Source organism: Juglans microcarpa x Juglans regia, chromosome 1D (genome assembly GCF_004785595.1).
Source record: "Juglans microcarpa x Juglans regia isolate MS1-56 chromosome 1D, Jm3101_v1.0, whole genome shotgun sequence".
Classification (NCBI taxonomy): domain Eukaryota; kingdom Viridiplantae; phylum Streptophyta; class Magnoliopsida; order Fagales; family Juglandaceae; genus Juglans; species Juglans microcarpa x Juglans regia.
The window spans coordinates 21305973-21333644 of record NC_054594.1 but is presented as its reverse complement, the minus strand read 5'-3'; the positions used below and the strand labels follow the sequence as shown (position 1 = coordinate 21333644).

The 27672-nt window shown below is 37.4% G+C and overlaps 2 protein-coding genes across 7 annotated transcripts in view; both read right to left on the bottom strand.

The window, feature by feature from the left end:
• Window positions 1–6466: 6466 nt before the first annotated feature.
• On the bottom strand, window positions 6467–10179 carry LOC121235552 (MAP7 domain-containing protein 2). 4 transcript variants are annotated; one of them, XM_041131904.1, is made up of 3 exons: window positions 9682–10163; window positions 6754–6882; window positions 6467–6553 (listed from the first exon to the last, which is right to left on the bottom strand). In XM_041131904.1, exons 1-3 carry the CDS (start codon window positions 10099–10101, stop codon window positions 6542–6544), a joined length of 561 nt encoding a protein of 186 aa, XP_040987838.1. In that variant the 5' UTR covers window positions 10102–10163; the 3' UTR covers window positions 6467–6541. The 4 variants fall into 4 exon arrangements, 2 of the variants coding, with proteins under 2 accessions (XP_040987838.1, XP_040987833.1); XR_005934572.1 differs by lacking the exon at window positions 6467–6553 and adding an exon at window positions 7432–7569 and having other exon boundaries at window positions 6859–7344; window positions 9682–10164; XR_005934573.1 differs by lacking the exon at window positions 6467–6553 and adding an exon at window positions 7478–7569 and having other exon boundaries at window positions 6859–7268; window positions 9682–10164.
• A 963-nt stretch (window positions 10180–11142) lies between these two features.
• LOC121251463 (protein NO VEIN-like) overlaps window positions 11143–27672 on the bottom strand; it is a 29628-nt gene continuing 13098 nt past the window's right edge. For 2 of the 3 annotated variants that reach the window (XM_041150726.1, XM_041150732.1), the window contains 7 exons: window positions 24899–25111; window positions 17673–19949; window positions 16078–16190; window positions 14742–15141; window positions 14340–14657; window positions 13100–13357; window positions 11143–12708 (listed from right to left, as the gene is read on the bottom strand). In XM_041150726.1, the coding sequence (XP_041006660.1) occupies window positions 11587–12708; window positions 13100–13357; window positions 14340–14657; window positions 14742–15141; window positions 16078–16190; window positions 17673–19949; window positions 24899–25111 (4701 nt within the window). In that variant the 3' untranslated portion in view covers window positions 11143–11586. The remainder of the gene's footprint in view (window positions 12709–13099; window positions 13358–14339; window positions 14658–14741; window positions 15142–16077; window positions 16191–17672; window positions 19950–24898; window positions 25112–27672) is intronic. The other variant, XM_041150739.1, reaches the window with a different exon arrangement.

Sequence of the window (27672 nt, the reverse complement as noted above, 5' to 3'; positions counted from 1 at the left end):
TGCGGGCATGAATATATTCTAGGAATTTTAAATGGCCATCTAGATAACTACAGGGATATATTTCACCTAGAGGTACCTACATTCCGCAGTTTATGCGCATTGTTACGTAACAATCACTTGTTACGTGATTCTAGAAGAGAAGTGACGGTGGAGGAATTAGTGGCTATCTTTTGCCTTCTTGTGGGCCACGTAGAAGGCCATCGAATTGTTGGGGATTGGTTTCAACATTTGACACAAACAATTAATAAACACGTCAGACAGGTGATTAACACATTATGTGAGGTTGGGAGACATTTGATTGTGTCAACATACAAGGACAGCGTGCACCCGTATATTTCAAGCAACCATTGTAATTATACTTGATTTAAGATAACAAATAAAACTCAAACTTCCTTCACAAATAAAATGTAACAATCACTTCATCTAAGAGGTAGTTGTTTATTGACGGATATATTTATGACTTGACAGGAATGCATTGGTGCAATAGACGGTACCATGATACTAGTTGTTGCCACAGTTGAGTTACGTGAGGCATATAGAAATAGATTGGGGCGAGTTGCCCAAATGTGCTGGTCATAGTTGACTTCGAGATAAAGTTTATATCTATATACACTGGATGGGAGGGATCTGCGCATGACGCACGTGTCTTCCACCATGATACCAGTGATTCACGAGCACGTTTTCCATGGCCACTAGAGAGGAAACAATAGTTTTTGTTTGGAATTTTTTCAAATATTTTAAAGTTGGAACTGATATTATTTTTACTGTTATATTAATTGAAGTGTGTGCTTTGAAATTAAATGGACTCTTAAGTCAGTATTATCTTGTGGATTCAGCTTATACATGCACCACGAGATTGTTGCCCTCTCTATCAAAGAGAATGTTATCACATGAGTGATCGTCACAACCAGAGGAAATTTCAGGAGTATAAAGATTATTTTAATTACCGTCACTCAACAGTTCATAATATTATAGAACGAACTTTTGGTGTTGTAAAAGAACGGTTCAAAATCCTCTTGTTAATGCCTACATATTTGGTTAGGCGGCAATGACTCATTATTACAGCGTGTTGTGTGCTGCACAACTTTATTAGAACGGTCACTCCCGATGACTGGATATTTCAAAAGTGGAGTAGGATGCAGCTACCAGTTATTGAGCCTGCGATTGGTGACAGGGCATCCTCATCTCATAATGTAGACTTGACGACTGAAGCACAAAACAATATGACTGTGATTAGAGATAAGATTGTCATTTCCATGTGGGAAGCAAGGGGTGGCCATTGATAGTGTTATTTAAGGACTAGCATGTATTTAATACTACTATTTTATTGTTGGCATTGAAATTACTCTTATTTTGGACAACTGATGTATTTTATGAGAGCCATGAATTTAGAAGTGTTACGATTATAGTTGTGGATTGCTCAATATTTCAACATGCATCCTATTTGATTATTTATTTAATGAGAAATGGTAGTTGAATCAAAATTTTGGATTATGGTATTTATTTATTTATTTATTTATTTATTTTTACTTGATACTTTAGGAATGTATTTTTTAAATCAGGTTGTGTTTAATTTTTTTAACAAATATTTCTAATGGGTTGCAAGTTTTTTGATAAAAAGTAAGATATAATAACCGATCTTTGATAAATAAATTAAAAAAAAAAAAAGTTTCAACCCAACGCCAAGGAAAAAGTAAAAAATGTTCACAAAAATTGCTTCACTGTTCAACGGATTTAACGACATTTAGCAGCGCGTGCTTCAACGGTTTTATGCAATTCTTTATTACAAAAAATAATATAATTATTTGTGGATCCCATCAGTATAAATACTTAACATGATGTAAGAAATGTCAATTCTAATCTAATTATTATATTAAAATAATTGGTAAATATATTTTGCTTGCTGGAAATCTTTTTTTATTCTTTCTAATTTCATATTATTTAAAGATTAATACACGCTGATGTTATGTAAAAAATTGATTGGTATTTAAAATTTTTTTAAAAATTAAAATAGGTTTCACCATAATTGGTGTATTAACACATTAATTTATGTATAACAAAACTCTAAAATCTCACAAGAAAAATATTAAATATTAAAAAAAAAATTATTCATCATCCCTACATCATAAACTTATTTTTATTTTTTCTCTTTTTTTTTTTTCTTAACAAGTGCCTGGTATAGTAATAATGAGTAGAAAAAATAATTACAAAATATTAGGAATGACTTAGTAAAATATTTGATAAAAAGAATATAGTTTAGGAATATATTTTAGAAATATTTTAGCATAATATTTTTTAAATGAGGTTGTGTAATTTTTTTTTACAAATATTTCTAATGACTCAGCAAAATATTTAATAAAAAAAATAATTACACATAATTGGTAAATAAGGAAGTAAGAAAAACAAAAAAAAGGCAAAACATTTAACATAAGCCCCAGGAAAACGTCGAAAATGTTGATGAGATTGGTTGTTACTATTCATGCACGGGCTTCAAGGGTTTTCTGCAATTACTTACTGTAAAAAAATTAATATAATTATTTGTTGGCCCTACCAATATAAATACTTAAAAAAAAGTCAAACTAATCTCATCTAATCTCTATAAACGAACACATATTTCATCTTATCTCATCTATACTCAACATATCTCAATACTATTCACACATCTAAAAAAATCTCATCTCATCTCTAAAAACAAATGAGGCTTAATTGCACCAGAGAGTTGAATGATGCTCAAAAAGCATTAGAGAAGTTGATTGAAAATGCATTATGCAAGAAGAGCTATGATGATATCTCATGCATAGTTGTAATGTCCTAGTAAAGATGATTTGATTGGTCTTGCATGGTATATAACTTGTTATTAGGGGTGTCTGTCTGGTTTGTTTTGCGATTCTCAGTTGATTTGAATATTGATGTGGAAGTTTGATAATTTCATTTATCATTATACTAAGACAACTAATTTGGTTATAATTGTCAAATCTTCACTATATCACATGATCTCAAACCCCTCTCACTCTCCCAATCCGCTATTAAAGGATGGGAATCAAGAAGATAAAGGCGAGTCCTCCACATAGGGCACCTAAAAGACTTTGCTAATCCTTCTATGATTTGTGCTTTGTAATAAATTGAACGAGCCTCAAATAAATTGAACAACAGAATCAATGGTGGAAAATTGGAGAGGGAAAGTGTGAGGCTCACCTGGAGGCTTGAGAGGGGCGTCTTAGGTGGCTGTGCATGGCGGCGGCAGCGACAATACCTATGTTATTTCGGGTTTTCTCCAAAACGCTTGAGAGAGAGAGAGAGATTGTATGTGTGGGAGAGGGGTTGTTGGATATCCTCACCAGAGACATCACCATTGAACAGTAGCTACACTACGGAAGGCGTGATGCAAAGGGGAGAGGAGGCTCGGCCTAGAAACGACACATGGGCTTTTGAGAGAGAGAGACAAAGAGAGGCAAAGGAGAGTGTTCGGTGGATATCTCACCTGAGATGGTGTCGTTGAATGGTGGCCACACCGCGGGAGGTGCAATGAAAAAGGGAGAGGAGGCTCGGCTTACTGTGACTCAAGGTGGGCTTTTGAAATTTCTAAAATGGTTTTTTAATTTCAAATGCAAGGCACAACTGTGTTAAGGAAAAACTTTCAAAACAAAGCTGGTGTCAACCATGTTTTGCACCAACCATTTGGATGTTGACACATAAGCCTCCAATTAGTTGCCCAAATAAACAAACCTACGCTGGAATATAACTTGCTTTTAATCCTAGCATCCTCTTCAATCTCCCTACAACACATTTATAAGCGATGAGCCCTAATAACCTCTCTGATAGTTGAGCCTTACCCTCAACCTTTGATCGTGACTCCTTCGATACACAACAAAGAATTAATTCTGCTCTACTTTGGATTTTACTTACTTATTCTATTCTGGACATTTCTCTTTTTCTGAAGTAAAACTGAGCCATTACCACTCCCTTCTTCTTCTAATGAAAATATTTGTTCCCACAGTTGTCATCATTGCCTCCTACTCCGAGATGAAGACCAGTACTTCTGGAGCAGGGATACATTCATCTTACTAACATTTAGACCATCTCGTTTTAAATTTATTTATGTTTGGTTGTTGAGAAACTTTTTATGCTCTATTGATCAGGAAAGACCTTTGGATTTGCAATTTCTTTTTGTTTTGTTGTTAAGGGAGAGATTCTTCTATTGAAAAAGAACGGTATTTCAATCTTGAGGGTGAAAAATGCAGCTTTATGTAAACATTTGTTTTCTATTATAAAGAAGTTTTCTTGATTTGATTAATTAAGCGTGTTGAACTTGGTGACATATAACTAATGTAAGTGAAGTTGGGTTTGAATGTTGTATGAGTCAATTATAAATCCCATATTAGTATCGAATATTTAAAATGACAATAATAAACAATATCATAATTTGTTGGTCAAGCCTTTATCCAATCTTAGAAAGGCTATGTTGGGAAAGAAAGATTGTGGTTTTGTAGTTTAAGTTAATGCTAGTTATCAGCCTAAATAGTGAAACTTGTGTAAGCTGGACAGAGATTTAGGTGCGGTTTGGATAATTAGTTGAGATGAGATGAGTTAAGTTGAGTTGAGTTGAAATGAAAGTTGAAAATTGAATAAAATATTGTTAGAATATTATTTTTTAATATTATTATTATTTTGAGATTTAAAACAGTTGAATTGTTTATTATATTTTGTGTGAGAATTTGAGAAAGTTGTAATGATGAGAAGAGATGAGATGAAACACTTCTTGAAGTTACTTATGCTATCATACTTTGAAGTAGTGGATAAATCCTAGCTTAACGTGGTCTCCTTTGATCACATATGCTTCCATGCATGGCATATTTTTTGCAGTTAGATTTTTGCACATATTTCACTTGCGACTTGTATCTTCAATGACAAGGGAATGGGGGATCCACTTGTTGCAGTGTGAAAAAATGGTTTACTGGGAGTACTTCACTATCATGATTCATTTGATGTTTCTTATATTGGAGATACCTGCCACAACATTGATGGTACCGTATGGAACTGTCTTCATTTGATGTTTCTTATATTTTAAAATGTGTATTTTATAAAGTTCTCAAGATATTCTATCCTAGCTTTGTCAAAATCTCATTGAAACACTATTTTTTTTTTTTTTTTCTGTTTGTGTAAATATAAAAAAGGAAAAAGGTTGAAATAGGTTTCTATTTATCACATAGGCTAATGTCCCCTGAGAAGTTTAGGGTTCTGCATTAGTTTGGAGGGAATAAATGTTGTATCACATTTGTTCTTAAATCTTGATCAACTTCACTAATCCTTTACCAATCACTTATGTTTTGGGTTATCATTTATCATCGTCAGTAGAGTTCCTTTTAGCCAAGCAATAACTTGTTTAATCTACTATCAAGGGTGTTGGCAAAATGATTTTGGAGTTACTGTCAAGTGGTTTAGCATGTACTAGGATTTGAGTACAAATCCAAATATGGATTCACCTTAGACTATTAGTATTAGCCAGCTAAGGATTCATTAAATTCCCTAGTGGGCCTGGAGTCTAAGTTATGGTTCAAAATCTGACTTGGAAGGCTCCTCTTGTTCAGTTCCCAATGGATAGGGTACTACCATGGTCACAACCAGGTAGGGAAGACACCTCCAGTTGCCCTTGCCCTTTTTTATTAATAAAAAACTTGTTTAGTCTACAAATCCTTCCGATATAGGCATCCTTCTTTGTGTGGACAGCCTCATTGGGGAACGTCCTCACATTAGACAACTAAAGTAAACATCGAATTATAATCATGTATTGGTGTTTTTTGTGTAAGAAAAGTAGAGAGTCTATTGATCGTCTGCTAATTCATGGTGAGATTGTCATGATTTTGTCGAATGAATTCTTTGCTAGGGTGATGCCAAGAAGAGTGACTAGTCTCCTAGCTTCATCAAGGGCCTTCAAGGCACTCACGAAAGATGGGTTTCGATTTGCCTATGGTGGTGTCCTTGAAGTAAAACAAGAGAAGTCTTAAAAATCATAAGCGGTCAATGGATGAGCATAAAACTTAATAATGGCCGATGGATTGTCAAGCTTTTGAGGTCTTGTCACATCTCATCAATGGTGTGAGAATAATTATGCCTACTCTTTCTTATATTCCAGAGTTTTCGAACACTCCATATCGAACATCCCATGCATCCTTCTGGCCTTATAGATGCTCTGAGACAATGGTTCGAGAAAAACCTATTAACACTTGCCTATACCATGCTACCTTGCAGCGCGTGTAAGAATCTTAATCCCTGATGGATTGGGCCCGAAAGGTACTTTCTAACGTTAGTACTTGGTGGTGTATTCATGACGTTCTTCCAAACTTACACTCATACGCCACTAAGCTGATGTCAAATTATACTCTTAACAGATCATAGTAATGATGCTCTGTTTTGCCCAAAAATTGAAGTATTGAAACAAATACTAGAGAACAACGCAAAAGAAAAGGACATCTAGCTTTCATCTTTTGCCAAGAGAAATTTAAACACCCCTTCAATCAAATCCCGCATATAAGAGGAGAGGCTACGACGGAGCTACAGAAACACAAACAGGCAGCATTTCTAGCTTAAATTGGGTTGATGTCTCAAAATGTTTTTAAAACGTACTTACCCCTTGATGGATTTAACCCTATATTCGAAGTACAAGCTAAAGTTGCCCCATCCAAAAACAAAATTTAAGTAACTGAGAGGGACTCAGAGGGGTTTAGTATTAACAATAGCCTCCAATATCTTCTTCTCCAGGTCAGGTTCATCAATCCACAAGGAACTTTTGTGGCGTAGCAGCTTATTCTTCTCTTTCTTCTTCTCTACCTTTGTTTTTTCTTTCATCCTCCAATTTTCAAGTTTCTCAGTTCTTTCTTTCAACTGCATTTATACCAACCAAAATATATATATATATAACATAGTAGGTCAAAAAAGGGAAGTAAGAGAACATAACTTCTGTTTGTTTGGACACAAATGAAGTAGGAGATATATTTACAATTCTGCCCCAAACATAACATGTGGTAGACTTGGATTGTTGAGTTCAAGTGTATACAGTTCACAAACAAGATGGATGCCTAATGATCAAAATCATCATATCTGTCATGCATACATGTAAGTACACACATGCGCTTTCTTACAGAGGTTGGCATCAAGCTTTTGACCATGTCGTATCAGATTTTCAAAAATAGCACAAACAGTTGCATTGGCACAGAAACTTCCTACATTACTCGATAATCTCTTAAAATTACTTGGAAGGAACATAGGACCTTCAAAAGGATAAATAACCAAAACTAGTTTATTTCAAATTCACATGCTAAACAGGAAAATATCATATGCAAATTTCTGATTTCCACAGATAATGCAGCTAGCTAAAGTTCTTTGCAATTCTCTCCACTCTCTCTCTCTCTCTCTCTCTATATATATATATATATGTTTATATTCTGCAATAAACATTGACGGTGAAGGTGCTACCTACCTTAGATGGAAAAGCAGGATGGTAGTAGAAGCCAGGCCAGGACACAGTCCACCTTATCGGGTTTAGTGGGGAGCCTAGTCAGTGATTAAAGCCTAGATATTCACCCGAGAGCACAAGGTCATCTCTTGCAAAGGTTTTCAAGCTGGGCAATAAATGATATTGGGAAGAGGGGGGTTGATTTGGATCCTATTCACAGCAACCTCAAAAAGGGGTTTTCAAGCCAGAATTGTAATAGTTCCAGGATGCATTGCCACTTTTCAGCTGGTTGGTGATCAAGAAAAAAGGTCGTGCCTGGTTGGTCAAAAGCTCCACTCACAAGGCATGGAACCACAATACTCATTTCACACACTCTCTCCCCCGATCTCTGTGGTGCATACGGGTTTTGGAGGTGATCACTGGGCATTGAGAGAATGATGTTTCCACTGGTTTGGGAAGGGGGGCCCTGGAGTCAGGGGAAACACCATGAGTGGGAACAGATCCAGGAAACTGATCAGTGGTGTTAGAGGGGGTGGGGAGATTTCTTTGGGCATGAAACCTGAGTTCTTTTTTGAGGTAGTGGTGGGATGGGAGGAGCACTAACTCAGGCAAGAAGAGTGAATTGCCTCTAGTGATTGGATGTGATCAAAATATGGATGCAGGGTCTAATTTGTATGCTGGCAAGCCTTCCAAGAAGGAACTTTTATGCTGTCAGCTATTGAATTTCTGTCTTCCAAAGAACAGGACCAGCCTGAAGGGAGGGATGGAAACATCGGCCCGGGTTATGCATTCTGCAGAACTTCTTTAGACATTTTGTGGTGATATCATGGGAAGGGCTGGAGGAGGAATTCATGGCACTGCTTGCCACTACTGAAGCTCGCCATTGCCTAAATGGAACGGATCATATTCTCAATGAAGCTAATAATGGCACTTAAAAAAATCAGCTAATTCTAGCTAGTTGGAGAGGTCTCTGAGGGAATTCACAAGTCGCAGCAATCTGGAAAATGGTCTCTATTTGCATGTGTTGGTGTATATGGAGGGAATGAAATGATAGAAGCTTCGAGAACTGCAAGAAGACAATGGAGGAGCTGAAAGTCTTTTTCTTTAAAACATCGTTTTCATGGGTGGGGGCCATTGTTTGTAATGGACCAAGTGCCCATGACTTTTTACTATCGTTTGTAAACTCTAGTTAGGTATTTCTCATGTATACTCCCTGTATACTTGGGTTTTGCCTACTTTTATGAATAAAATACTTTGATTACCAATAAAAATAAAAAAATAAAAAAATCAGCTAATAAAGGCAGCAGATAACTAAAAAGATTAACTTAGTACCAATAATTATGACTCGAGTTCTCTTATATACGTCACATGTACTTGAGTTTCACCTAGATTTCTATTAATAAAATTTTCATTTATCAAGAAAAAAACATAACTCAAGGGGTAAAGGGCACTTATACTTTGAAAACGTGTTTACAAGCAGCAAGATTTGTGGATACGGTTTGCTCCCCAATTCCATGTGGAGGCTAGGGTGCCCGAAAGCCAACGACTTTTAATAAGGCATTTCTTGGGAAATGGTTGTGGTGGTTCCATCAGGAAGGGGATTCATTATGGAGGGCTGTTATTGACTCCAAATAAGGGAGTGGTTGGGGGGAATTCAGTGTACTTGGCCACTCCTACTGATATTAATAAATTCTTACTTGAAAAAAAAAAGAATTCTCCAAATTCAATTTTCTAATTTTCCTATGTTTCCTTCACCCTCCAATTTCATCGCAGAAAGAAAGAAAAATTGCATCTTCAGTAATGTTTTTTGAGTAGCAAACAAAGTTTTATTGATGACAAAGATACTGGACATATACAAGAGCATCACCTAGTATCTTCAGTAGTAATTTAAAGGGCCTTCCCTACTTTCCAACATTTCCTTAGTTATAATTTATCTTCTTTCCCTTTGTCTTTCCAGATTTAACAAATGAAAAAGAAGTGACTTCAACTAATCCAAACAGCTGTTAAACTTTCCATTTTGTTTTTGGCCCAGTTAATGAAAAAACTAGAAATCCAACTATTCGGATTTTTTTCCAGATTCTCACAGCAACCAAACAGGAACCATGAGAAATTTAAATCTATACATATAAATTAGGATCCATTTTCTCGCATCGAAAATTCAAATAACATTTCCCCAAGAAACCATAAGAAATTTAAAAAGAAAGGGGAGGGGGAGAGAGAAGACGTACAAGGGTTTGGCGGAACTCTTCAAGGGCGGCCTTGCGCTCCTGGGCTCGGAGCTTGGCGGCCTCAGCCTTGAGCTTTTTCTTTTCCTCAATGGCGAGCCTAAGCGCTTCCCTGTGGGCCTCGTCCTTGCGCTGCTGCTCGAGGCGCATGAGCTCGACCTCGTGAATATACTCCTTGCGGATCAGTTTGACCTGCTTGGCGTAGTCGCGGCGGAGCAGAGCGAGCCTGCGCTGGGCATCCTTGGGGTCCTTGGGAGGGTCGGAGTGCCACCAGCTGCCAACGAAGTCATTGGGCTGCAGGAACTCGTGGGTGTGTTGGTGGTTGTTGCGGTGGGAGGGCGGATTGGAAGTAGTGGAGAAGTTGCGGAGGAGATGTCTGGAGACGTGGCTGCTTGTACGGCGGAGGGTGCCACAAATGGCCATTGGGGCTTGGCTTCTCGTGTACAGAACCACAGAGCGTGTGATAAAATGTGAGAGATGTTATTATTCTCGATGGAGCAACCTGGGTTGGATTGGATCAATCATTAATCCACTGGACTCGAGGTTTTGAACATCTTTGGGCTTTGTCGATTCGGGCTTCAAGTTTTTTTTTTTTTTTTTTTTTTTTTTTTTAAGAAAGTACTATTTATTTTCATTTTAATTATTTTCTGTTCATTTATTTTGGTATCATATAATAAGTAAAAATAAAATAAAAAATAAAAAATAAAAGGTAAAAATAGAATAACCGGAAATGGGGCACTGTAAATTTGAGATAAGATATTTAGACTCTGGACCCACGTGAAAAAAATTAGTAAATTTGAGATTTACATAAAAAAAATTATTTATTTAACGATGAATATCAATTTTTTTAAGAGAAGTGCGTGAGATTTATGTCCTAAATACACTTTTTCAGTATGTTCGTTGCCTAATTATTTTGCACGTCCTTGAACTAGTTGTTATTATAGTTATATTTAATATTGGTGGGTCTCAGACATTTATCCATTTTTTAAATTTTATATTCCAAATCATATCATAATATGTGAACAGTATGACGTAAAAAATAGAATTATTCTTTTATTAAATATCTTTTATCCTGAAGGCTTTACAATGCTGATGTGGTGGGATGCATGACACTGGGGGTTATTTTTAAACCTAATCGATTGGGCCTTAAATGGCCGGTTTGTCTTTTTGGGTCGAGCCCTCCTGGTTGGTCCTGAATCAGTGCATACGGCTGGCTCATCAACGTACAGGGTGCTACAATAATCTCACCAGATACCGTCTAAACTGAACAAGCGGACAGTCCTGCAAGGGTTTGTTTGTTCATCCGATGAACCAAAAAAGTCCAAGTAATTCCGATAGAGCTCGTTCAGAGAACAAGATTAAACCACCTAAGAAATATATATATATATATATATATATAAATCGAAATAGAAAGATTGATCAAATCACCAATGCCGTTTTCTTCAATTGGAAAATCGTTCAAGCTAAAAGCAACAAACAACTTCTATATGTTTTATTACCGGAATTATTTTCTCATGACTAAATTGAAGGACGAGAATTAACAACATAAACATATACACTGTTGCCTGTGACAAATTTTCATCTATGAACACTGAACAATTTATTTGTTAGGACCCTTCATTTCACAGGACCCCATTGATTTCGGCAACCATTTCGAAGAAATTCCACCTGGGAGCTCCTCCAAATCCTATACTCACTCAGCCCAATGATACTTCCCTCTCTGAAGTTGATGCGCATGCATTCTTCTGCAACGCCGAAAGAGTGTTCAAGTGACGCGGCAATATCTTTCCCCAGCGTATTCCGCATACTAAAACCTGTAATTTCAGTCAGTTTCTGTGAAGGCAGTCGTAGTTTGGCTAGAGACTTTGAGCCAATTTCGCAGACAGCACAGATAAAATCGAGTGCACCTTAGGAAACAATGTAGAAATCCTTTTGCTGCCTTGGCATCATAACAACCAACTGTAGCTTGCCTGACTGACATAATTTTACTGGATTTTTGTATAGGGAAACCCTGGCAGCATTATTACTTAATAAAACATGTGCAATGCTGAATGATTCACCTTTATCCACCGCAAATTGCCACTCTCTTGTTGATATATTGAACCAGTCTTTTTTACGGGATTTAGTTGCTTTAACTTCAATGTACTCTCTGCAATTCTCCTCCCCTACGACAATGTCATAGGGCAACCCGGTTTCACTATCTTTGTTAATCCATTTCACAACTGTGTTACCAGCTTTCCCAATAATGTATTTGAAAGCGACTAGCTCACCAAGTCTCCCCGTATGTGCAGCTTGCGTTGCATTGGGTGTGCCAGTTCTAAGTTGGTCTCTCTTGTGAAAATTGGATGAATCCAACTCAGGGTCATCAGCTGTAATATCAAAATCAGCAGGATCAAATTCAACTTCCATACCAGAATCAGTCTGGTTGCAAGCTTGGTCAGACTGATCTTCCAAATTGTTATCTGACAAAACTAAAGCTGTTGAAGCTGTGGCTAAATCATCTTCAATGATCCAATCATCATCGATTGAGATAGGAACAACATTATCAGTTCGCACGACTGTGCCTTCAGAATCATCCTCCTCTTTCTTGTGTGGGCTGCAACCATGCTGTGCACTTGTTGCCTGTGTCCTAAAACCATTTGCACGAGCATAACTAAAACCTGGTGCAGTTTTCCAATCCACAGGCGGCCAGTTTGGGTTATTTTCTGCTTTCCTTTTGGACCTTGGATAACTTTGCTCATCCATTTTTTCTGAGTCAAAACTTGTCTGGAGTGAATCATCATTCTTTGTCGAAGAAGGCACAGATGAGAGGCACCATAAAGATTCCTCATCAGGAAGCTTTGGCACCTTTTGGCTATTCAAGATGAAAAACTCTGTCTGCTCTTCAGTGGAACCTGATTCAGCCATGGTTGTGATCATGTGAAGGAAATTTGCCAAGTGCAAATCAGGAGTTCCATTAAATAACAAACGAGACAGCTCTGTAAATATGGCATGAGAATCGGAATCTCGGGTTGCGTACAAAATGTTATCCTACAAAAATCATATAAATATGGATGTAATTAAAAAAAGTATGCATACAACATATTACTATTCAAAATCATGCCACATATCATGAAAAGATTATCTTTCTTTTTCTTTTGTATTGACACCGGGTGTTCCAAGAACAAAGTCCCGACCAATCCCGAGGGTGCACAAGCCCTTGGCAAGGAGCAAGTTCACCTCGGGTAATTCAAGGGGAAGTTCCCCCAGTCAGATGGCCCCTAGAAATTGTTTGCACACAAGAGAATTCAAACCTTAGACCCGGAGGGAGCATACCACCAAGACCAATATGTTTACCGCTTGAGCCAACCCCTAGGGGTTGGAAGGATTGTCTTTTTAAACCTCAGAACATTAACAAACAACAGCTGGTCTAAATACGGACCTGCAGAAGGCAGCCACATTCAATTCGCTTCTTCGATGTACCAAACCCACTCTTTATAGCATTCCTGTAGTAGAGCTTTTCAACAACAACAACTTGTAAACAATTAAGAAAATCGAATCCAGATTGTTTGAGTTGAATATATTTATCCGGGTGTACACTACAGAAGTAGCGCTGAGCATAAGGAAGAGCCCAGCCCACCAATGAAGCTTTGAAACTACAGTCTGCCAGACCATAATATATTGCTTCACGAGTTACAACCTGCACATAAATGCACCAATGTGGAAAGGAAAATTAAAATCACATTATATAGCTCATTCTTGGTTTGACTGACTTTTTTTTCCTCTCCTCTCCAGACTGACAATATAGGGCACTCTATTTTCTTGAAACAACAGAATCTAACACTGGATGGTGTCAACTCTCACTCAGAATTAAATATCTTAAGTATGATTTATGGTGCAAGTTAATCCTTAGAGAGGACAGTTATGTAGGTAAAGACTACATCACATGAGATATCCAGCTTTTCCTTAGTAGGGAAAAAGGAAATGAAAAAATGTCAGAATCAAAGTAAAGGCAACTATATCATTCTCTATTACACCCTAGTTGGGTACCTCTCATGTATACATCATGTGTACTTGGGCTATGCCTCCTTTTCTTATGGAAAAAAATCTAGATTACCTATAAAAAAAATCATTCTCTATTACTACCCCAAGCATATGACTGCATTTTCCTCAAGAAAATAGAAGTAATCAGAGCTATAATTGTTCCAGTCTAGGTCATTCCTTTTCTCGGGATATGCTAGGCAGAAGCCATATCTTAAGTGGAGTTCTAGTAACTTACAATAAACAAAGTCCTAAATTTATTAAAAAGGATTTTAAACAAGTTGAATTTAAAAAAATAAAAATAAAATGGATTGATAATTATTAGAAAAAAGTGCATGGGGTAAATAGACCATAACGGTAACATTAAGGAACTGAGCAGGGAGAATAAATCCAAAATCGTTCAAAGATTAGCCCAGTATCTCATTGTGCACAACATAAGATGCAATTCTTTGTATCATATCCACACAAGGCTTTTATAAGATTATACAAGTAGTTTGGAACCATGGAGAAACTTTCAAAAGTTCCAGGAATACATTTAAATGACGTAGGAAGTGTTAAAAAAGCTGTAAGTACAATCATTGAAATGTTAACTAAGAGAGTGTTAACTCAGAGAGAGAGAGAGAGAGAGAGAGAGAGATCACCTCTGAGAGAGCTGGAATCCCCAAGGCTTGCATGAGGACAGAAACTTTTGCCTTAAGTATCTGTTTTTCAACCTCACTGAGTTTGCCAAAGTACAGAAAATCAATGTTATCAACATTCTTAAATTGCTCCCATAACTTGCTATCATCACACCAGCACACAAGGCCAAAAGAAGGATGCAGGGAAACCCACTTATCTTGTTCAGTTGGAAGCACTGTTAATTCAAATTTCAAAAGACATTCTTTCAAGTAAATGACATCTTCCGGAGTTAGGATTCCAGTTTGCAATCCATCACTCCACTTGAGAAAAACTTGAAAAACCTGTGATATGAAAGGAACATTTAGGTTGTACTGGAACTAACAATTATCAAAGGCAAAGTTTTGCTTACAAAGCTGGTCACTTACTGCATTCGCTGATAGTGAAGGCAAAGAAATAGCAGATAACTGCATCAAAATCTGTAAGTAGCTACGGAGAGGAGGGGTCTCATGTACTCCGCAGCCGTCAATGAAAAAGTCACGAAGTCCTGGATAAGTACTGCTCAGCGTCTTGTTCAAGGGGTGATGAGTAACTTCTGTCAAACTGCAATGAGGGATTTCCTTCATTTGATCCAGAGAACCAGTTGAATCATGCCAACATACTTCTTCAGGAGATAAAAATATACCAGGTAACACATCCTCAAGACTAGAGCTGGAGGCATACGGAACAAATATAAAAGGTCCTGAATGCAACTCCTCTTTAATTTTCTGCTTTGAAGTAGCCATTTCATTCCAAATGAATGTGTACAAGTTTGACATTTGTGATATGCTGGCATGAAAAGAATGTTGGTTCCCATTTAGATGAGCAGGTTTGCTTACCCAGAGAGGGGAAAAAAGAAAAGAAAAGGGGGTGATGGGGATGGGAGTCATCAACTAACATTCCATGAAACCATCAATAGAAAAAGCACAATGTGAAGAGAACAAAAGGATGGCATGCAGCGCAGATGCCATGACAAATCAAAACAAATGTCCAAATTGATACAAGTTCTTATTCAATCAACCAAGTAAAATGTACACTACATCATTTCAGACTCAAAATGCACGTCTAATCGGCAAGGCTACTTACCCCAGATGATAGACAGTGGTAAAGTAATTACGTAATATCGCGTGGTTAAAGCACTGATATCTACTTATCAAAAAAAAAAAAAGCACCAATATCTGTTTGAAGGGTCGCCCTGAGAAGACCACAAAGGTGGCATTATTGTACAGCAATCCTATAGTCAAAATTTTGCACTATGTATACCTCCAGTGTAATTGGGCTATGCCTATCTTTATATCAATCAAATTACTTCTTACTTATCGAAAAAAAAAAAAAAAAATGCACTATTCTTAAGCCATTTGTGACTACTTTAAAGATAATACTGGGCAAAACGTATATATGGTCCAATATTCATCTAGAAGTGTGATTGGTATACCAATAACATGCCACAACAGAACATAAACACAAGATGTTAATAAACTTTACAAATGTTATTCTTACTAACAAAAGAAATAGTACGCCAACATAAGGGAATTTTTATGTGAAAAAGAGAGAACACTACAAAATACGCATGAAGAGTTCAATCAAAGACAAAGAATAAAAGATAAAATCCCATGAAGTAAAAAATGCGAGCACATGGCGAACAGAAAAGAACAGTTAATAACAACAAATATCAAATTATAAGATAACAAACATCAAATATCAAATTATAAGATGCAAAAATACCTGGCCTTAAAAGGTGTCTTGGATCTTCTCCATACTTTTAGAATTTCCAAAACGTCATCCAATATAACTTTAATCTTAAACCCAATATTGCTAACTAGGTTTCCACTTCTCACCTGTTTCAGTAAGAGAAACAAAAGCATAATAAAGAAATTGCAGCAATTTAAGCCAGCCAAGTCCTCCAAGTATACAGGGAGATACAGCAGTTTCAAGTGATAACTACATTTGTATGTATAATTTACTAACTTTCTATACATGCGTTCTAGGCACTATCTAATTTATTAGATTGCCCAATATCTCCAACATGTAGCACTAGAATGGAAAAACTGAACTCAAAATGGCAGGGACCATGTTTGTGATGCATGTTGGTCACCCAACCTACTCAAGCAGTCAGTTGCCATTGAGAAACAGATGATAGAAGTCGTCTCTAGATGTTATCCATGACTTGCACCTTTTGTTTTTAAAAGTACAATGACTAGCACCTAAGATCAGCCAATAACCACATCCAAATCTTTGCTAGTTCTGAAAGAAGAATTCTTTTGCACATTCATAATCAAACGACCTGGCCATGTAAGGTAAGAGTCTAAAACTGAGTATCTTCCAGGTTCTATAAGCAGTTACTAAGGTCAGAATTCTCTTCCTCTACTCACGAGCAAGACCCTATCAAAGTCTACGAATCCTGCCAGCATCAAGAACAAACACCCCCCCCCCCCCCCCCCGGGGTTCAGAATTGTTTATAGATAGAACGGTTGTCGTAACATTTGAGGGAGGACAACCATTTAAAATGGAATTGGAATTGGCATTGGCACCAACACATAGAATGCCATCAAAGGTTATATAAATTTTGTTTTATGTAGGTGTGTCACAACAAAATCTCTCTCCCCCTCCCTCTCTCTCCTTTTTTTTGGAGAACTCGCAAAAAAATCTCAAATATAAATATAAACTCTCTCCCACCTCCCCCCCCCCCCCCCCCCAAAAAAAAAAAAATACAAACACACACTCACAGAAGCAAAGGTTGCTACAAAGAGAGCTTTTCAAACAGAGCAGATAGCTCTTAGTTTAGGATCTCTCTCACTCTCGCATTGCATTGCCAGAGCATTTCCCATCAAACAAGCAAGGGCATAAAGCTCAACCCATCGATTGATAAAAGTGGACTTCATTTGTTCAACAATTCTTGGTTTTATTTTTATTTTTTTTGATAAGTAAAAAAAAAAAAAAAAGATTATACTTCTCATTAAAGGGGAAAAAAAAAAGAAAAATAAATAAAGGTTACATTTTCACAGATTGACTTTTGGTTATATTTACATCTCTTTCTCTTACAAAATTACATTTGACAAAAGCATGTCCAAGGCAATCCAATTAAAAAACCAACTCATAGGCCATCTCTGAAACAAACTAGAATCCTCACGATTCTAGAAGTGTGTAATTATAAGGCACCTTTTGCGATATTTTATGACTAACAAAAAGAATCTGTAAAGAGTAACTACGTGAATTAGATAGACTCCCATTAAGAACAAAGCAGAATTAAAAAAAAAAAAAGATTAAAATAAAAATTAAATGATAAGAGCCAAAAAGCAGCCAGTGTGTATCATACCAACCTTTGGAACAGCATATGGAGCATATGTGCCCAAAATCGTACGTACTGCATCACAATCATAATATAAATCTTTGGGATAGTGAAGCTCATCATCCATGCTAGATACTATCCACTGGACATCACAAATGCTGCTCAAAAGAGAAGACTTAAAGGGTTTACTATCTCCACCAGATTTCGGAGTGCAGTAACCTGTAACTTTGTCGCTAAAATAACCATCCCATAGTGTATCAAGAACCTCCAACAAAAAAATACAACTTTGCTGCAAGCCACTTTTGGACAACATAGCTATTAAATGGACCAATTCATGAGATTCCCAGTCTTTGACAATTGATTCAGGGGAAATCATATCTCTTTCCCACATTATATTCTTAAAAATGGTTGGAGATATATCAGCAACGGTCTTATCAACTTGAAGTATTCGCACAAAATCCATGACACCTATTTCCTGGAAAAATGCCCTCCATTTCATCAGCCCACATGTGAGAGATTCAGTGACCGGATGCCTCAAATAGGTGGGGTCAACCTCAAGCCATTTCATATCTACAACATTGGCCAACTTATTTACATCGACTGGATTTCCATATTCTTTACTAAAATGAATTGACACCTCTACAGGTTGTTTGAAGCCATCATTTGTTAGAACAAAAGCTTTATTTCGTAATTCAGAGACTATGTACTCCCTTTCAACACGACAATCAGGGCAACTAGACTGCAGGTGGATCATAACAAAGCAAAGATACTCTGTCATCAAATTTTTGTCCCTATTTGTAACTCGGGCATCTGATACAGCTGGCAAGATGTGCACCTTCACAATTTCATGAGCAGACAACCGCTGGACACCAATCCTATGAAACATCTTGATAAGGTTGTCCACCAAATTCATGTCCATGCATGACGTATCGGAGGTACCAGAAGTTGATGTAGAAAGGAGGGCATGACTGACAGTCCGGAGTTTAGCAAATAAATTTGGGAAAGCTTCTAGACCTTGCACACCATCAAAACCAGTGCTTATTGCATCAGTGGGTAACCAGATTGTACCTTCATCGACAGAGCTGTATGTACCGTCCGAAAGGGGAATAAACTTTATTTTTCGAAGGTTTTCTATTAGGTCTGTTTCTGTATCAGAGTTCAACAGAATTTGTCCAGAAGAATGGAATGTCATTATATAAAGTTCATTTAGCCAAGAAGACAACCAACTCAGGCCCATTGAATTGATGCCATTTTCCACATGACTTAAACGGGATATAAATTGTAGTAGAATTGAGGGTCCATACTCCTGAATACCCAGTGCCCTTGCTAATGAATCAGACATTTTTATATTTCTATTCAAGAATCCAAGGCCAAGATGACCACTCAGCAAACCATCAGGAAGAAGAATAGAAGCTCTTTCATTCCAACCTCTTAGAACCTTGCATGGAGGAACCCATCTGTCATTGCCTCCCTCCAAAAGTAAGCAGTTTGACATACGTAATTTAGAAATAATCAACCGGGGAAGACTAGTAAAGAAACCATGAACTTCCCCAACAAGTGGAACAAAGCTCAAAAATGCTGACACAGCTTTTCCTGGATTCTCTCTAAAACAAGGAAGAGCACAAAAGGATCTCTCTGCACCAACAAACAAACCCGGAAACTCGGACAATAACCATTGGTTCCAGGAACTATCTCCATCTACTTCCTCTCTAGATGAAGGAAGGACAAAATCACCTTGTATAATAAATTTCAGACCATATGTTCTTAAAGGAAGAAATGCAAAAACAGGCTGTTGTTCAAGAAGTGGAGCATAATCCCCATCATTTGGTTCCTGCAATGTAAATGCTATTGAGATTTCTGTTGTTTTCACATCAGGACGGATGACATCTGCTCGCAACTTCTGAGATGCTAGAAACCATGTCATTTTCTCCTTTCCATGCAAAACCCTAACAATGCCATCCCCCATGATTTCTTTTCTCATAACTATGAGTGAATTGTTGAACAAGTTTCTAAACTTAATACACTTAAGCCGGTGAAGAAAGAGCAGCAAAGATGGGTGAAGATCTGAGAACATAGTCATAATGCTGTTCATGACAGTTCCATCTGATAATCTCGCTCTAAAGGGAAGTACAATGCAAGTGTTCCAGATTTTAGGATCCAAATGACCAGCATCACAAGATGCCAGCCTGCTAAACATGTCTATATCACATGGAGGTACTATTGTTGGCAAAACAAAACCAATCTGGCCCTCACTTATGTCAAATTTGACATGAAATCCATTAGAATGAATCTCCGGAGCATCAGTTACCTGCAGAAAGACCAGCCACATTCAAAAAGCTTCCTTCTTATGGAGTGTAACCACTATTTTAACAAACCAAAACAATACCCTACCAAATAAAATTATATTCATGCATATGGTGTACAGAATTAAAACCCAATGAAAATATTTAATTCTTTTAAGTTGAATACAACCGAACAACCTTGCATAGATCACCCAAGCACCACAATAAAGCAGTGGAGAGCACGTTAAAGATGATCATAGTCAACAGAGTGATTGATTATATTGGAGATGAGCCTCAAAACCATATTAAACCATTTGCTTCGGAAACCATAACACTAGATTAAATAATCTGCTTCAGAATTTATTGCAATTCATATCATTCACTCCTGGAGCTACAAAAGCACAAGTCATACACATATTAAATACCATTTTAATAACCCTTGGTCAACCCAGCATCCACAATAAAGCTTAGGGGTGCAAGCAAAAATGAAAATCATGTATCTTTTTTTAATAAGCTATTTAATTATTTGATAAAAAAGCACTACAAGTACATGTTAGACACACCTAGCTAGAAAGAGTACAAAAATCAAGAATATCCTAAAATCTAAATCAGGAAGAACATAAGTATGCTGCCATACAACCATCGAGAGCCCTATGGTTGAAGAAAGGGGACAAATGTACCAACTTCTTTCATCGAGTGACTAAGTCGCATAGGAGGAACAATGCCATAGACACGTTGGTGGTGGATGGGGTGGCTATCTCTAACCAATCCGAGGTAACAGATCACATTGTTAACTACTATTAGAATTTGCTTTCGGAACAATTTTCTTGGGGACCAAGCTTAGATGGACTTACTTTTCCCTATCAAGTTATCGACTCACAAAAAGAATTATGGCTCGAAAGGCCTTTTGAAGTGTTAAAAAGCATGGATGGTGATAAAGCTTCAGGTCTAGATGGCTTCACTATGGCATTCCTTCATATTTGTTGGGAAGTGATCAAGGGTGATATCATGGGGGTTTTCCAAGAATTCCATGAAAATGGAAGGTTAGAAAAAAGCCTCAATGCAATCTTCATTGGTCCTATTCCAAAAAAAAAGGGGTGTGGTTGAGGTTAAAGATTATCACCATATTAGCTTGTTCAATGGGATGTACAAAATCATATCAAAAGTCTTGGCGAAAAGGTTAAGCACGGTGGTGGAGAAATTAATATCAAAGCCCCAAAATGCCTTTGTTAAGGGGAGGCAAATGCTTCATTCAACGCTTATTGCCAATGAATGCTTGGATAGTAGACTCAATTCGGGATAGCCAGGGCTTTTTGCAAACGAGTTATAGAAACGGCATATGGTCAAGTCAATTGGAGCTTCTTACAATATATGCTCAAGGGATGGGGTTTTGGGGTGAAATGGTGCTCATGGATCAAGCATTGCATCTCTACTACACACTTTTCTATCTTCATTAACGGCACACCAAGAGGTTTCTTTCAAAGCTCACAGGGATTGAGACAAGGTGATCCCTTTTTTATCCAACTTCTCAACGGAGGAGGCAACTACTGGCTCTCTCAATATATCTCATCTCTTATTCGTCAACAATACTACAATATTTAGTGAGATCAGCCATGTACATATTTGTGCCTTAAGGGCTCTTCTTCTATGCTTTGAAGTCGTTTCTCGATTAAAGGTGAACTTGGGCAAATCAGACGTAGTTCCAGTAGGGCAAGTGCATAATGTGGAAAGTATGGCTTCTATCCTAGGATGTAAGACATCTCATCTACTAATTTGGGATGATGCCCTAGAAAAAATGGAGCGGAAACTTGCTAGTTGGAAGAGGATGTACTTCAAAGGTGGTAGTCACACGTATCAAAAGTACCCTTTCCAACTTACCGACCTACTTCCTCTCATTATTTCTGATAGGACTGTATAAGAAACTAAAAAACCGATCGGGACTGACTCAGACCGGCTGGCTAAGCTCGGAACCGGCCGAAACCGGTAGGGAACCGGTCGGCCAGTGGTGGTATTTATCAAAACCGGCGTCGGTCGGTTCGGTCTCAGTTCGAACCAGGAGAAACCGCTGAACCGGCCAACGTCTTAAACCAATTTTTTTTTTATATATATCATCCATTCTAAAACGACATCGTTTCACTTAAATAGGTGAAACGGCGTCGTTTTGCTTATGCAGTTTAAAACAAAAAAAAACAAAAACAAAAAAAAAAAAAAGGAACGTTTCTGCCTAGGGTTTAAACAACCCTGCTCTCTTCCCATTTCAAGCCCTCAGCAGTCCCCTCTCCCTTATAATCTCATTTCATCAATTCATCCTCTCCAGCATCCGCAACGGCGCAGCCCTCCTCTCAGTCTCCACTCTCCAACGGCAGCGACATCGGCGGTAGTGGCCCAGCCTCCACATCCCTCCGACAAACGTCGCATCCCACACCCAGCCTCCACGGTATTTTTCTTAGGTATGAATCCATATGATTTTGAAGATTTATAGTCTACGACTGAGATGAGTTTGATCTTTTGTTTCAATTTTAGTGATGAGAATTTTATTACTTCGAATTTCATCAATATATAACCTACAACACATTTCATTTTCTGCTCCAAATGTCATTTGTGTGGCATTTGCTAAAATATAAGATGAATCCATGTGTCATTTGTGTGGCTCCGAATGTCATTTTCATTTTTAGGTATGAATCCGTATGATTTGTGTGGCTCCAAATGTCATTGTCATTTGCGTGGCATTTGCTGATTTAATATTGTGTTGACAGTTTTGTGAGGTTGATGTCATTGTCTAAAATATAGATCAGAATCTTAGATTTGTGATGTTTGCCACGTTGCAAACTAGCTACTATGTAATTGACAATTGTGTTGATTTTGTTGTTCTTTGTTTGTTTTCATTATCCTAATTTATTAATATTGATTATTTGATGTTTTTCTATATAGAGTTGGGACCATCATTCATCACAACTATTGATGATTGAAGAGTCAAAGACTGCATTGGGAATCTATTTGGAATCTTGAAGAATGAAGATTTGTGAAATTTTATTCAAGAACAATTGTTGCTTACTTGCTTAAGACAATTTGGTTTTGTTTGTAATATGTATTGAACATCTAGTGGAGTTTATTTATTTATTTTTAGTTTTCTAGTAATTAGTAGATAAGATAATAAGACTATAAGGTATAACTAGTATATGTCTCGTGTACTTGGGCTTTTGCCTATCCTTATGATCAATAAAATCTTATCTACCAATAAAAAAACATTGAAGAGAATCAAGAAAGCCTCCTTAAGACGTTGATCTCCATAACACATCAAAACCCTCATCAAGTCATCTTTTATACCAACTCAACATGTTTGAAGAAAGCCAAGGAATAACCATCTAGACCCAAGGCCTTGTCTCTACTCAATGCCTTTACTACCTCATATGCCTCATCCTCCACAAATAATCCATCCAATTTGAATCTCCAATTAAGCTGTTCAGTTACTTCAGTGTACCACCTCTTATATAAGTGTACAATATGATAACTCGCCTCACCTCTTGAGTATTAGAGCACATTGTGCCATTAACCTTTAAGGAGTCAATTGTGTGGTTCCTCCCATGCTAATCAGCCACCTTATGGAAAATCTTCATGCACCTGTCACCCTGTTTCAACCATAAATCCCTTGATTTTTGTCCCCAAATCACCTTGTCTCTACCTATGTCACTGAAAACTTCCTTGTTCAAGGATCTTAAGTCTTCTTTCAAGGCCTATAGCTTGCACTCCAGAACATAGCTTGAGGCACCTTGAAAGCAATAAGAGGTCAATCTTTCACCCTCCACAAATCCTTACGAGCTTAACCACATAATTTCAAACTTATAGTATCTCTTACCCCTTGAAAGTAGATGATTGGTCTTAGTTTGTTTGACTCGGTGGTTAATGGGAGTTGGGATTGATTGCTAGCGAACAGGGACGACTTCGAGGAGATAGTTTCAAAGTGGAAGGACAGAGAGACTATCGGACCTAAGACCAGACCTGCTGACTCAGACAAGCTTCATAAGACAGGGAAAACAAAAGGCTATGCAATAGAGTAAAAAAATCGATTGTGTTTAAAGCAATCAAGGCTATTTATACACCGGAAGTGATAGCAGAAACCTGTCAAAGAATATGTACTCCATCTATCAAAATTTTTAAAACAATGATGGCAGTTGCTATGTTCCTTCGAAAAGTGCAGCTGGGGGCTCTTGGATTTATTTAAACAAATCATGTCCCAACTCTAACATTGGAACCTAGACCATCACTATAGAATACCACATCCCTAGACTACAACTTGGAACGGATGGCTACATAAGTCTATGCTCCAGCCTCAGTTTCTCACAAACAAGACCTATAGAATGAGCTCAGATTCATCCGTACAGTTTCCAATCTACCTTGGCGCATTAGTGGAAACTCAAATGAATGCCTTAAGTAATCAAATATAAAGGGGTTCTTACTGGCTGAAAATAAGAGAAGAGGTCTTGAAGATTTCATGGATCACGTGGCTGATTGTGATTTGGTTGACCTCCCACTCTATGATGCTTCTTTCACTAGGTCAAATTGGACCTGTTCTCCTTTTGCAAAGGCCTTAATTTGGCCTGCCAACCTATGTTTAGGTTGGTTTTGAAGTTGCTCTAGCTTGGGCTGGGCTCATGTACATCCTCTAACTATACGACATGTGAGAGAATACAAAACCCCCCATATGACTATAATAATCCAATTGAATCACTTGGAGAAACAAACAGATAGCAACAAAGCTAACAAAGTACAAATTTAAGAAAAAACTAACAAAAATGTACTAACCTAAAATAAAACAAAGACTTGAAATTAAGAAAGAAAGATAACTTGGACACCACCTGTGCACTCGGGCAACTCACTGTCATCTTTTTTTTTCTAATATATGATTTACCTATTACTTATCAGAAAAGAAAAATGAAATCAAAGAAAGATAACAACAGTGTTTGTTCAAACATACACGGAATACTGATTTAAAGCCAATGCCTTTCTGCCCAATATATCCAGCGTTAGATCCTTTCTTTGTTGAATTTCCGACATCACAAAGCGCTCTAATGTTTTGAGCAGAGAAGCCTAGCTCATTATTTAGAACGATGATACCCGACTCTCGAAGAATGAATGTCAGAGTTGGTTCCACATCTTCTGGATAAATATTATCATCAGCATTTTGAACCTGAAGCACAATGAACAATAAATTCAGGAAAAAATAGACTTATATGCAGCCTATTTTGAACTTAAAGCCTATAATCCAATTCATTTTTAGAATTTGTACATATAAAGATTTCTATAGATTGGGATTTTTTTTTTATAAGATTGGGATTATACTGCATACATTAAACAAGTATGATATTTTTACAAGTGATAAACTAGAAAAAAGATAAACTAGATCACATTTTCCAAGTTCAATACTTAAAATATTCATCTACCGCTCCACATTACAAACTGACATACATGTAAAAATGTTAGTAAGTGAGAATATAAATCCTACAGGTATGCTACAATAAATTCAAATTTAAACATAAAAAGTCAATGCAATCCTTGACTATGTCAGGAACAATAAAGTAACTATGTTCTTTTGTTTCCACCATAATACAAGGCTTACAGATTATAGATCAACAATCTGTTTCCAAATTTTAATAACTTCTATAGATTTTGATGCCTCAAATTATGTGAGATCTAGTTTTAAGGTTCAAGTGATAAAGGCCTTCAGCTTGGGGTATTCTCCCCCTAGGTCTAAGGTTCAAATCCCCTTGGGTGCAAACAATGGTATCCAACAACTTTTCATTCATATCAATGAAACATACTTCTTACTTATCAAAAAAAAAAAAAAAAAAAATGGTATCCAACTATGAAGCGCAAAAGTATTCTTTGTAACTAAACCCTCATATTTGTAGATAAAGCTAGGCTTCGAATTCGAGAGAGTTGGAGATAAAACTCTAAGACTCTGACCTCCAATTTTGAATGGAATTGAAGTCGTTTTTGGACTCCTACTCCAACTCCGACCAAGAAGGCCCTAACTAGGGCGGATACCACCCCTCCCACACCCCGCCCCCGTATACTCCCTAGCTCCGTCCGTTCTACATGCAAATGGGCGGCTCAGTTCCCATCCGTATACCCCCACCTACATGGAAACCACCAAATACATGGCTCAGATGCTCCTCTACTCCCAAACTTGAACGAAAATAGAAAATCCAATCAAACAACCAATGAAAATCAAACCAAACCTAGCCAATCGTGTGGCCATAGGTCTCTAACGAAGAAGAAGAAGAAGATGACGACGACGAAGACGAGAGGAGAAAAAGGCTTGGAGTGGGAGGAGAAGAAGTGGAAGAAGAGTAGCAGCGGAAGAAAAGAATCGAGAGATGAACTATGAATCGATTAGAGCATTGGCATTGGATTAGCCAAATGCTTTTTCATCTTCAAATTTAGCAAATATCATCCATATTTGCTCCACATTGAATTAGCTAAATTGTTTTCATCCAAACTATAAGCTACAGTAAATCCATTCTTCTTTTCAAATATGAAAAGAACTATAGCAAGTCTAAAAGTATTTTTTGAGATTATTATATTATAGATATGAGATTTTTATTTATATGAGATTTTACCATCTATATACATATGAGATTATTATATTATAGATTGTTAGATTGTGAAAATAAAAATAAATATGATTTGTTGGAGGTTATTGAAAATTATGAAAATAAAATAAAAAAATATAATAATATTTTATTATTATAGAGAGTGTGATGACTAATCCAATGTAGACTTCAAGTTTTGAATGATTAGCTAAAGGTGAAAAAGCTATATATTAGTCAAAATTTGAAGAATAAGATGGCCAATCCAATGCTAATGCTCTTAGGGTCTTTTTTTTGTATTTATAGGTGGGGCGGGCAGGCGGCTGGATATCCTACCCGCATCCCGCCTTGGTTTTTTTTTTTTTTTCCTACCCGCCCCGTACCATGCTGGCCGAGAGGGACACACTGATGGGCCAAGGGACAGGACCCCATTAGGGCTGGAACTCCAACCCCCGACTCCGACTCCGACTTGGGTCAGAGGTCATTTTGAGTTCTCCGACTCCGAATCAAAGCAGATTCCAACTCCGATCGGAGTAGCCAAAGTCAGAGTCAGAGCGTCGAAGCCACAAACATTAGGAGAACACATAGAAAACAAATCACTCGTCCCGTTTGGTCCACAAGAAATTGCAGGAGTAAATAGAAACCCATCAGGAAATCATATAGATCCAAAATTTTCTTGGGAACCAAATGGAATACAAATACGAGAGAGAGAGAGAGAGAGAGAGAGAGAGAGAGAGAGAGAGAGAGGAAACAAGGACTAGCGCCATCGCCTACGAGCCTCACATTCCAGCAGCCAAAAGAAGGGAGCACAACAAGCAAAACTAACCTTTACGCACTGAAAGCTCACGAAGGGACTACTTCCTTTTGATATAGCTACAAAGTCAGCAATTTCTTTTAGCAAGAATGCACCCCGGGATAATAAAGGTGAGATAAGAACAATTCTTAACCTCTACAACCTGGCTTCAAACAACAAACATCTAGGACTCCCAATGCTTTTCCACAAGTCCAAAATGTCAACATTCAGAAAGAGAAAAGAAAAAGTGTGATTGGGGCTAGGACTTTCTCGAGAAAGCGAGAGGGAGAATGGAAGGATCAAGAACTTAGGGTTAGGCAATTGGGAGATATAGGAGGATGGTTAGGGTTTTTTAGGATAAGTAAG